Raw genomic sequence first — 13367 nt, 5'->3', positions numbered from 1 at the left:
TTTCATGCAAAGTATGGCAATGAGTATAGATGTCTGCTTTTCCCCCCTCTACCGCCAAAAATTTAAGTAGATAAAAATTAAACACCTACGATATTTTTGTAGGTGTTGGGAACGTCTTAGCTTTTAGGCAACAGTCCAGCTGACGTACTAAAGTTAGGTCTCATGTCCCAGTGTTCCACATCTCGGTCCCATTTCCATTAATGTTGCATCCAATGTATAAAGACAATGTTTAGGAGAGAACAAAAAAAGCTTTTTTTCTGTAATCTCTGTAAGGGTTAATAGTGACAAGAGACTTGTCTGAGAAAGATTTTACTATCGGGAGGGGTTCCCTGCCATTTATCAAAATGATGACAAGCTAAATTTATTTGCAAAGCATTAAACATATCATTAGTGGTAATTTATGTTGTTAGGTAATACTTTCCTATATTTGGTTTTATAGCCGTAATGAGATGGATGAGAGCAGCAGAGATGGGGTTATAACATGAAGAAATATCCCAGGTTCTGTGTCCACCATTGAATTCACATCAGATTTCTGACCAAGAACCTGACCTATTGACAGATTTCGGTCATACTACTTATTAGGCCGGAGTCACACTAGACCGTAATACAGACGAGTGCAATGTGATAAAAAATCGCATAGCACTCAGCCCAATGCTAATCTATGGGGCAGCTCCAGCATCCTATTATCCGTTGTTTTCTCGGCCGTATTCAGGATCCGAGTGAAATCGCAGCATGCTGCAATTGTCAGCGTATCTCGGCTGAGAATCGCCAATGCAAGTCTATGGGTACGAGAAAAAAAAACGGATTTGACACAGACCATCAGTGTCTACACATAGTATAGGTGTGTGTATATATGTGTGTGTATGTATGTATGTATATATATATATATATATATATATATATATATATATATATACATATATATATATATATATATATATATATATATATATATATATATATATATATATATATATATATATATATATATATATATATATATATATATATATATATATATATATATATATATATATATATATATATACACACACTAGATGGTGGCCCGATTCTAACGCATCGGGTATTCTGGAATATGCATGCCCACGTAGTATATTGCCCAGCCGCGTAGTATATTGCCCAGCCACGTAGTATACAGCACAGGGTCACATAGTATACAGCACAGAGCCACGTAGTATACAGCACAGAGGTCTCGCGAGACCGCACTTCATCATCGTCTTGCGAGACCGCAATGCATGCTGCATAGGCAGCATGAATAGTAAAAAGTTGGTCACACAGGGTTAATAACAGCATTAACCGAGTGCGTTACACCGCGGTCAACGCTGCCATTAACCCTGTGTGAGCGCTGACCGGAGGGGAGTATGCTGACGCCGGGCACTGACTGCGGGGAGGAAGGAGCGGCCATTTTCTTCCTGACTGTGCCCGTCACTGATTGGTCGTGGCAAAACAGCCACGACCAATCAGCGACTTGGATTTCCATGACTGACAGAGGCCGCGACCAATGAAAATCCGTGACAGACAGAAAGACAGACGGAAGTGACCCTTAGACAAATATATATATATATATATATATACACACACACACACACACACACACACACACACACACACACACACACACACACACACACACACACACACATAGTACAGCCCCCTGCTGGCATAAACTCATATGAACTCGAGCGTGAGAAAATATTCTGAAAAATTCCCACGCTCGAGTTCATATGAATTTCTGCCAGCAGGGGGCACCAGCACTGCAAGTCTAGGTAGCTATCTTCCCCTGCTTCCATTCATTCCCCACTTTTTACAGCCAGGAGCACAGCTGCATTAGCAGGCTTCTGCTTGTAAAATTATTTAACCCCTTCGGATGGATTTACAGCGTGGGACTTGACTGTAACGCCAGAAAGATATGGGATATTGTTGATTTTTTTTATTTGAACTATGTTTCAGGTGACAAGGGTCTTCAATTGGATTGAGCGTTTAATAAACTATTACAACACCCTGTGTCTTTATTTCATTAAAATACATTTTTCCTAATGTGTGTGTGTGTGTGTGTGTGTTTTAACCCTTTATGAACATAGGATTAGTAATGGAGAGGTGTCTAATTATTACAATAGCAAGGTGCCATTAACTCTTTATTACCCCATATCCCACTGCTACTCAGGAGTGGGAAGAAAGAGGCTAAGTGCCAGAATAGGTGCATCTTCCAGATGTGCCTTTTCGGAGGTGGCTGGGGCAGATGTTTTTAGCCAGGGGGGCCAATAACCATGATCCCTCTCTAGGCTATTAATATCTGCCCATAGTCACTGGCTTTACCACTCTGGCGGAGAAAATTGTGCGGGAGCCCACGCCAGTTTTATTTTGGGATTTAACCCTTTATTTTAACAGCTAGAGCCCCCAAATTTTGCACACAGACACTTCTAACATTAGTAGTGCGGAATATGTAAAAAAATTAGGGATATGAAAAGGATTACTGTATGTAAACCATGTCTCATATCATGTTGGGTTTGGGAAGGAGATAGCGAAAGCCGGCAATTGAATTACCGGCTTTTCTGCTATCTAGCACTGATATATATATATATATATATATATATATATCTCCGATTCTAATGCATCAGGTATTCTAGAATATGTATGTATATAGCACAGGCCACGTAGTATATAGGAGCCATGTAGTATATAGCAGACAAATACTATGTGGCCTGTGCTATATACTATGTGGCTGCTATATACATACATATTGTAGAATACATGATGCGTTAATGCAAGCCACGCAGTATATAACACAGCCCACATAGTATGTAACAGTGGCCACGTAGTATATAGCAGCCACGCGGTATATAAAACAGCCCACTTAGTATATAGCAGTGTGGGCACATATCCCAGTTAAAAAAAAATATTTAAAATAAAAAATAGTTATATACTAACGCGCCGGGATCTAGCGAAGCTGTGCCGATACGGTCTCGCGAGACCACTAAGTCTTCTGGGTAATTTCGCAATGCATCTCTGGGAACGGAAGCTGGTGGCAGGCGCGAGCAGATCGTCGGACTACGGAAGGTGAGAATAGCAGGTTTTTTGTTTTATTATTTTTAACATTAGTTGGTCACACAGGGTTTATAGCGGCGTTAATGCTGCCATTAACCCTGTGTGAGCGGTGACTAGACAGGAGTATGGAGCGGGCAGTGACGGCAGGAGAGTATGGAGCGGGCGCCGGGCACTGACTGGACTGAAGTAAGGAGGGACTAATTCTCGGCATGAATGTGCCCGTCGCTGATTGGTCGCGGCAGCCAGGACAGGCAGCTGGCGAGACCAATCAGCGACGCGGGATTTCTGAGACAGAAAGACAGAAATACCCCTTAGACAAATTATATATATATATATATATATATATATATATATATATATATATATATATATATATTATTATGCATAGTTTTGAAGCCTTCAGTGTGAATGTACAATTTTCATAGTCATGAAAATACAGAAAAATATTTAAATCAGGAGGTGGGTCCAAACTTTTGGTCTGTACTGTGTATATGTATATGTGTGTACTGTGTATATATATACAGATGACACACGGATAATTTTTGGAGAAAAAAATCGCATCCTCGCATTGAATACGGATCACTGTTCAGGAAATTTTCTGCGTATCTCGGCCATCAAAAACGGACCGTATTTTTATACGTTGTGTGTGACTCCGGCCTTAACTGAAGTCTTTCGCTCTTGACTTTATTTGCTCTAGTACATTTATTTTAAAGTTTTGAGGCTTTTTCCGACCCCTTTACTACATCTGTCATCAACATACCACAGCCAAAGTAGACCTGTCACCACCATATAAACCACACACACACACACACACACACACACACACACACACACACACACACACACACACACGTCAAACATGTGAACAGCCAGGTAGTTACCTAAAATAAATTTGCGATGAAGGCATCAAGTCTGGATAAAGTACTTTTAATTCTCAGTGAATAGCTTTGTTACCTACTCAGTCTTCCTTTTTCTTTCCCTTTGCAGACATTGACGTTTGGCCAAATTTCTAGAAACGGCCTACACGGCTGTCTGAATGGGTCTTCTGAATGGCAGCTATTAAGCTAAAAACTGCAGTTTAGTGGCTATGTAGATTCCCACAATTACTTTCTATGAAACATCAGCTTTAAAAATTAAGGGGGTTAAATAAGATCAATAATAATAATTTGCATTGGTGGCTGGATGAGCTATTATTTTGATTCCTTAACATACATTGAAGATGTGAACATTGAGTTTCTCCAGTTCAGATCAGCTGAAAAGCGACTATTATTTAGCCATTGGTTGGGGAGTCAAGAGCTTTATTGGCTACCTCCCAAATTGTTCTACATCATCATCAATATTCCCTCTATCAAAGCTACCATGACAGAAGAATTATGCATAGCCAATCCAATTAATCCGAACCCTTTTATAAACTTCCACAGTGTCCAATCTATCCAAAAGGGTAGGTGAGTATTGTCCTATTCACTACTCAAATATCCAATGCTCCTACATCTCATTTTAAGCTCTCCCCTCTCCATTATTGTATGTCTGAGCCCCACCATGGCTCTTTCATTGGAGTACACCATTGTATTGTATAGGACCCAAAGAAGATATTGTCCTTTTGTATAAAAAGTGATACCTTGGATTTCAGCAGCTATTTTTAGGTTATCTGCTTTTACTTTAGCCACCATTTTTCTCAATTCCTTCTGTCAATTGTTGACATTAGACTACTTTCATGCTGCTTTATCAGCAGTGGTGTAAATAGAGTCCGATGGGCCCGAGGCAAAATTTGGACCTGGGCCCGCAAACTGCATGTTGGACAAATGTATGGGCCCTTGTAGCATTCTAGATACTATAAAGACATACTTATTTGCCACCATGTAATACTTCCCCATCCTGTAATAATGCCTCTTCTTTGTATATTGTCCCCCTTATGGACCCCTTCCTGTAGTAATGTCTCTTATCTTGGGCCCCTTGCTTTAATTATATTCCCTATTTTTCTCCAACACACTTTTAAAAAAAATGTAATAAGTGATTCTTGCCTTCCTCCGCTTCCGTGATGTGCAGTATCTTCTCTAGTCATCGCAGAGGCCAACAGCTGACTTTACTGTGACAGCCATAGGTGGTGCATGGTGTCATTGTCGTGCACTGCTTGTGGAGGTTACGTAGACATCAGCTGCCAGCCTCTGATTGTTCGGTGGCATGCATTACAGTGCAGGCAGCTGAAATAGGCCCTGGCATTGGCAATTTCCCCCTCCCACACAAGCCCTGTCAAGGACGCACCCTCTGTGACTGCGATCGTTATTCCCCTGTGTTATCCTGTATCTAGTAAGAAAGTATATACTGCATGGTATACATTTTCACAATGGGATCCTATAGACAATGGATGCCGCCGTATACTTTTACATTGTCACTGGTTGGAGCTACATGTACAGTGTCAGCAGTTGGCGTTATATGTTGGCCTTGAACTCAAGACCTTTGCAATCTGACAGACTCGCTGCTTTGTTTTTATTACTTTTGCCTCTTTGGGTATCCTACAGAATAAAACTATGAACTATATGAAATTAGAGGCGTATGGAGATAAATTAGGGCTCCGTATACTTCTATAAGGACACTGACAGCAGTATAAATGGGACTGAGATCGGAAATCAGTGTATGGACTGGCAGGCAGCTCTTCTGACCCAAGCATGACCTTTTCATGTATTTCTGTTCAGCTGTCGTGCTTGGGTCGGGAAAGCCGCCAGTCCAAGCATTGCATTCCGATCTTAGTCCAATTTATATGGGTGTCTGACTATGCCTTTAGCTCCACAATATTGGTGGCTGGCTCATGGATCAGGGAAATGCAGTAGATATAGTATTTCTCAACTTCAGGAAAGCATTTGATAAAGTATCTCATACTATCCTTATAGAAAAAATGACCAAGTATGGGATTGGCAAGGTTATGGTTTGGTGGGTTCATAACTGGCTCAGTGATCATACTCGGGTAATAAATGGTTGCACATCCAATTGGAAGTGTTTCAAGTGGGGTACCACAAGGCTCTGTCCTGGCCCCAGTGTTGTTCAACATTTTTATAAATGATCTAGAGAAGAGAACTGAAGGTATGAAGGTAAACTAATCAAATTTGCAGATGATGCAAAGCTATGAGGGATAGCTAACACTAGAGAAGACAGATAAATGAGTGGGAAGGATCTAGATAAGCGTGAACAATGGGCAGTAATAGAATGATATTTAACAGGGAGAAATGCAAGATTCTACATCTGAACAAGAAAAATGAAAATTACATCTTTAGAAAGGGAGGAATAGGACTAAGCATCAGCATGTGTGAAAAAAGACTTGGGTATACTAATAGATCACAGACTGCACTTGTGTCAACAGTGTGATGCAGCAGCAAAAAAGGCAAACACAGTTCTGGAATGTATTAAGAGAATCATAGTCTAGATCACGTGAAGTAATATCTCCCTCTACTCCTCCTTGGTCAGACCTCATCTGGAATACTGTGTCCAGTTCTGGGCACCACATTAAAAAAAAAAAAAACAACAACATCAAAACACTGGAGCAAGTTCAGAGAAGAGCTACCAGGATGGTAAGCAGACTGCAAAGTATAACCTATGAGGAACGGTTAAAGGATCTGGAAATGTTTAGCTTGCAATAAAGAAGGCTATGAGGAGACTTAATAGTTGTCTACAAATATCTGAAGGGATGTTACAGTATAGAGGGATCATCCCTATTCTCCTTTGCACATAGAAACACGAGAAGCAATGGAGTGAAACTGAAAGAGAGAAGATACAAATTACATATAAAAAAAAAACTCTTTGACAGTGAGAGTGATCAATGAGTGGAACAGGCTGCCACGAGAGGTGGCGAGTTCTCCTTCAATGGAAGTCTTGAAACAGAAGCTGTCTGAGATGGTTTAGTGAATCCTGCACTGAGTAGGGGGTTGGACACGACCCTGGAGGTCCCTTCCAACTACAACATTCTATAATTCTATGATATGGATCTGTACAACTCAGACTGTAGGGAGCCTTGTTACTGCAATGTGCTTGAGTCATAATTATATCCATTAGTTTCCCCTTGTAACTGATGTTCTCCACATGGATGTCTGTAAAGAGAACAAATGGATATTCTCCAGTTTCTCTCATATTTTGCAATTACAAGTTCATGCACATGTCTCCTTTGCTGTTTTTGTAACCCTCTTTGCAAAATGGCTACTAATAAATCATTGAAGAGGCAGAGGAAGATGTTATTCTTTGTCATTTGTGAGAAATAATCCAGCCACTGCTTTGTGTGGTTTAGACTTGTGGCTTTTTGATGTTCATTGTAAATTGTCACTTCCTTTCTACACTTAGAATATGAATGTTCTGAAAATGGAAGACCGTTAATATTGTTATTTTTTTAAAGTTTAGATTCCAGGGATATATAGCAAAGTACAAAATGTGATCGATAGATTGACATGAACATGAGTATCAACAGGATATTTCATAAAAACACTACCACGAAAAAAAAGTGGATCAGTGGGTTCAAACAGCGCAATAATGAAGAGTTGCTAAGAATAATTAAAAGGGATTGTCAGTGAGTCGCCCACCAGGGCCGTGGGGTACTCTGTACTGGGTCCGGTACTGAAAGGGGATGTCACGGTGGCTGCGACCCAGTCCATGGCCCTGGGCGCCCAAATAAAGGGAAAGGTCTTTAAAGGGGTTTTGAGAATAAAGTTTGTTCGTGACGCCACCTGTGGTATTCGGTCAGTAGGGACCGACTCTGCTTAAACGGGGTCCTCTGGGGTGATGGTATGGCAGCTAGATGGTATAACTTTCCATAGGTGAAGTAGGTCCCCAGGGCTCCCGTATGTAGATGGTGAATGGTGCAATAAAGAACGAGGACACAGGTTTGCAGTCTCTCGTTACCTGGTTTACTGTAGCTTCAGGTGACCGCAGTCCAGGGCACCAGATCACAGGTACAGGCACGGTCCCGCTTGCTTGTAAGCAAATCCAGAGTCCCCTTTACCAGGTGGAGATGAAAGCCTTCCTCAAAGTGCGGTGGTGTTGTAGTCCCTTACTGCCTATGGCTTCTGATAAGGTCCTCACAGTTTTTCTCTCTGTCCTCCATAAAGATGAGACACAAACCCGTGTGACAGGTGGCTCTTTATAGGGTCTCTATCATGACCCGGGCTCTATGTGCCACTGTGCCTCCTGGGTACTAGGGCGGACAGGTAACTTGCAGTTCAGCTGTCCTGCCGGTTTCTGCCATGCCTCTTGGAGTCTGACACAACCTCGGTATCTGCGCTCTCCAGGGAGGTAGCCCAGTCGCAGCTGTCCTCCCCTGGTGTCGAACTCCTGTGCTTTGCTCTCCTGCACACTTTCTACAAACTGTCCTTTGCTTCTCAGTTCTTGCTCTAGTAGCTGCAGCAACTCTGGCAACATGGCCCCTTTAGTCCTTCCGACACTCAATGTCAGACTGCTCTCTTCTCTGACAGACTGACTGACTTCCTTTCCCTCAAGAACAGAATATAGGGAAGTTCCCCTTAATCTGGGTTCAGAGCTCCCTCTTCGGGCCTGGAATGTGAACATGTTGTGTGTATGGTGATTACCTGGCGAAAGAGATCTTTCATCGCTTCCAAGCGTGACATCACTCTCCCCGTGAGGAAAGCAATGCCACTGTGATGACCAGGACCCTGGGGCGTCACATCAGCACACATTTCCTTCTTTAATTTACAGCTCTGGCTTCAGAAAGCCAGAGAAAGAAAGAGATGGATGGAAAACAAGCCGGTGGGAAGGTGAATATAAACGTCTGGCCCCACCATGGAGCACCGAGTGCCTGTACTTGGTTTGAACAGTCATTCTGTGATGGTCCCTTTTTAAGACCATAAGAGAATGAGCTGATTGAGGCCAATTCCAATCATAGTGCAAGTGCAAAAAAAACAGCCCTGAAAATCCTCTTTTACTGCCCCCAACAGATGCTTGATTTCCATGTTTGTTGCTCCTAATGTGCAGAGATGGCTTCAAATAATGGTCTTCATGCACCAAGTTCTTTTAGTAGAAAGCCATGCTGAGTGTTAATGCATGTGTTGTTTATTTCCTTTTTGCAACTCTTCTTGCAACATTTTAGCGTAATCTGTGAAAAGGTCCCAAAACAGTTAAAGGGGTTGTCTGGCCTTGGGCTACAAACCTGCAGTCACTCTGTGATTGCAGATTGTAGACCCTCATATTGCGCACTGGGAGCGACCGGCAAATGGTTACAAATATATGATTTGCATAAGTGCACTCACGTGCCAACTAGAAATGTGCAGCCTCCCTCACTGCAAGTGCATTTAGCGAGGTCGGAAACATCTAGCCAGAATGTGGTTGGAAGTATGCAAAGCACATGACTCTACGACACCAGAGAATCCTTAGGGTATGTTTCCACGTTCAGGAAACGCTGCGTGTTTGACGCTGCATAGAGACGCAGCGTCAAACACGCAGCGTCCAGATGTTACAGCATAGTGGAGGGGATTTAATGAAATCCCGTCTCCACTATGCGTGGTAACACGCATGCGGCGGCCCTACGATTCCGGACATGCGGCGCGTCTTTTTAGATCGCAGCATGTCCGTTTACCTTGCGGCGACGCTGCGCCGCCGCAAGGTGTAAGACAGGGCCCTATGTGTGGGGTGCGATGATACCGGTTGTGTGCAATGAACATATCTGGCATCATCACGTCCCCAGAAGGGGGCGGAGCGATTTTGCCACTCCGTCCAAACCGCCGGCCATCCTGAACGTGGACACGTGCCCTCACAGTTCGCAGTGTGCGTGATATCGGTATTCACAAGTCTGCAGTCACATAGTTACTACAGCCTTGTAGCCTAAGGCCGGACAACCAATTTAAAGATTAAAAAAATGGAGAGCATTTAATAATATACAAAGTAAACAAAAAAAAAATGCAAAAAAACCCCATTAATTTCAAGAAGGTCTAATTTGCATATTCCCAGTTGCAGAGCTGACTTGACCCTATGGTGTGTCCAAATATTTGCTCCAAATTTTTGGAGCTGCCTGTTCTGGGATTAGATTCATAAAGCAGGATGCCCAGACTCAGCAGGTCTACAGTACACATCACATTCCTTATTGCAGTAGGCAAGGCGTGGAAATGGTAATGTTACACCAATGTTTTCTGATTTAAAGCTGGCATAAGAAATGGCAGTCTTAGTAAATTTCCTAATTAGACTGCAGCTGGATCATAGTAAAAACATTTACTCATCTTCCAATTTAACAATAATAATAATAATTTTATTTCTATTGCTGCGGAATATGTTGGTGCTATAGAAATAAAATTATTTATTAGTACTATTATTATTTATGTTAAATTGGAAGATGAGTAATTGTTTTTACTATGAGCCAGCTGCAGTCTAATAAGGAAATTTACTAAGCGTGCCATTTCTTATGCCAGCTTTAAATCAGAAAACATTGGTGCAAATCTCTTAAGTTTGGTATACTTAATCCAAATTTTCAAAAACTTGTATAAATTATTTAATAAATTCCCCTCTTAAAAGTATCAGTGTATTTCATTTTCTTATTGGGGAATCTGTCACCAGGTTTTTGCTAACCCATCTGAGAGCAGCATGATGTAGGAGCAAAAACTTTGTTTTATCTGCTGCAGATTTTACCAGTTGTCTGAATGCTGGGCTCTGTATAGCCCCACCCTATCACTGATTGGCGGCTTTATGTCTATGCAGAGTGTACACAGCAGGTCTACTAATCCTCTAGTGATAATCTCCTGCTGATAAAGCAATAGCACTGCAGCCTTGCAGCGCTGGAGTCCTGGGTTCATATCCCACCAGGAACAACATCTGCAAGGAGTTTGTATATTCTCCCCGTGTTTGGGTGAGTTTTCTCCGGGTTCTCTGATTTCCTCCCAAACTCCAGACATGCTGATAGGGAATGTAGATTGTGAGCCTCAATGGGGACAGTGATGATGTATGTAAAGCGCTGCGGAATAAGACAGCGCTATGTAAGCAAAGCTTAATAAATAACAATAATTTAGTACTGCAAAATGTAACCGTGCTATCCTTTTTATTGACAGATGTGTCACTTGGCCCTCACTCATGGGTACCAGGCTGTGATCTTCAATCGTCGATGCCAAAATGGCTGCCCTCTCAGCACAACAAAGTTACAACAGTATGGTGACCCTAATGATCTGCGAGAAGCCATTCGATACATCCGACATTGTCAGCCATCATCTCGACTGTTTGCAGCAGGAGAAGGCACTGGTGCTGGACTTCTCCTGTCCTATCTTGGAGAGTGTGGCTCCTCCAGCTACATCACCGCAGCGGGCTGCATCTCTCCTCTGTTTCGCCTTCAAGACTGGTACGAAGCTGGGTGTCCATGGATCTGGCAGGCAGCTTTGCTCCTGTACCAAAAGATGTATTTGAGCAGGTAAGTGTGAGTTTTAGGGTAGTTGATACATGTTCTATTCTCCCCTCACAATGTGAGGCCGGTTTCACACGTCAGTGGCTCCGGTACGTGAGGTGACAGTTTCAATTCAAATCAATGCATCTGTGCAGATGTCATTGATTTTTTGCGAACCGTGTCTCCGTGTGCCAAACACGGAGACATGTCAGTGTTCGTGGGAGCGCACGGATTACACGGACCCATTAAAGTCAATGGGTCCGTGTAAAACACGTACCGCACATGGACGTTGTCCGTGTGCAGTCCATGTGCCGTGCAGGAGACAGCGCTACAGTAAGCGGTGTCCCCCCCACTGGTGCTGAAGCCGCCATTCATATCTTCTTTGCAGCAGCGTTTGCTGTAGAGAAGATATGAATAATCGTGTTTAAAATAAAGATCTATGTGCCCACCCCCCTCCCACCCCCTGTGCGCCCGCCCGCTGTTCTTAAAATACTCACCCGGCTCCCTCGCTGGCTGGCGCTGCTTCCTGTCCTGGCCGCACCTTCTACTGTATGAGCGGTCACGTGGGGCCGCTCATTTACAGTGATGAATATGTGGCTCCACCCCTATGGGAGGTGGAGCCGCATATACATGATTGTAATGGGCGGCCCCACGTGACCGCTCATACATTTCACTATAGGGTAATTTAAAATTCAGGGCCCAATTCATTATTGCCTTTGTGACTTTTTTTAATTCCAGTTAATTGGTGTTCTCACCTGTTTTTCAGTTGCACCTTAGTCTTTTTTACATTTTCACCTTTTTCTTTAAAGTCTATGTATATGCGCTTTTTTTTTTTTTTTAAGGTTCATCATTGTGGCAAGGATTACAGTTTTCAGCAGATGCATGAATTGTGACTTTTTGTAAAGTCACAAAACCTTTGCAGAAATGAACTCTGTTCTACACCATAGTGACTTTTTTTTATTAGAGTGTGTCTGAATTTTTCTTTGCAACATTTCAGTGGAATGTCCTTTAAAAAAAAAATAATAATAAAAAAGTAAAAACATTTTTTATTTTTTACTAAATTATTGAACCTTGTTTGCCATTTAGAAGAATTTGGCTCAAAAACAGTCAATGAATACCAGAACACAACAGAACTGGAAAAAAAGGAAATGATGAATCGTCTTTTTTTTTCCCATATTATTTTAACAATAAGATATACAGTATGTAAACTAAAGGCCAGGTCAGTGAGGAATCAGTAACCTGTCATAAGGGTACCGTCACACTATAACATTTCGATCGCTACGACGGTACGATTCGTGACGTTCCAGCGATATCGTTACGATATCGCTGTGTCTGACACGCAGCAGCGATCAGGGATACTGCTGAGAATCGTACGTCGTAGCAGATCGTTTTGAACTTTCTTTCATCGCTGGATCTCCCGCTGTCATCGCTAGATCGGTGTGTGTGACACCGATCTAGCGATCTAGCGATGCGATCCAGCGATGCGTTCGCTTGTAACCAGGGTAAACATCGGGTAACTAAGCGCAGGACCGCGCTTAGTTACCCGATGTTTACCCTGGTTACAAGCGTAAAACTAAAAAAAAACAAACAGCACATACTTACATTCTGGTGTCCGTCAGGTCCCTTGCCGTCTGCTTCCCGCACTGTGACTGCCGGCCGTAAAGTGAAAGCAGAGCACAGCCGGCAGTCACTGAGTGCGGGAAGCAGACTGCAAGGGACCTGACGGACACCAGAATGTAAGTATGTGCTGTTTTTTTTTTTTAGTTTAACGCTTGTAACCAGGGTAAACATCGGGTAACTAAGCGCGGTCCTGCGCTTAGTTACCCGATGTTTACCCTGGTTACCCAGGGACCTCGGCATCGTTGGTCGCTGGAGAGCTGTCTGTGTGACAGCTCCCCAGCGACCACACTACGATTTACCTACGATCACGGCCAGGTCATATCGCTGG

At 42.7% G+C, this 13367-nt stretch overlaps 1 protein-coding gene across 1 annotated transcript in view; it reads left to right on the top strand.

The window, feature by feature from the left end:
• LOC138672909 (protein ABHD15-like) overlaps positions 1-13367 on the top strand; it is a 64438-nt gene that overhangs the window by 10202 nt on the left and 40869 nt on the right. The window contains exon 2 of the mRNA XM_069761354.1: positions 11094-11446. Within this exon, the coding sequence (XP_069617455.1) occupies positions 11094-11446 (353 nt within the window). The remainder of the gene's footprint in view (positions 1-11093; positions 11447-13367) is intronic.

This window comes from Ranitomeya imitator, chromosome 3 (assembly GCF_032444005.1).
Source record: "Ranitomeya imitator isolate aRanImi1 chromosome 3, aRanImi1.pri, whole genome shotgun sequence".
Lineage (NCBI taxonomy): Eukaryota > Metazoa > Chordata > Amphibia > Anura > Dendrobatidae > Ranitomeya > Ranitomeya imitator.
The sequence above is the reverse complement of the archived record's forward strand: the minus strand, read 5'-3'. Positions and strand labels throughout refer to the sequence as shown.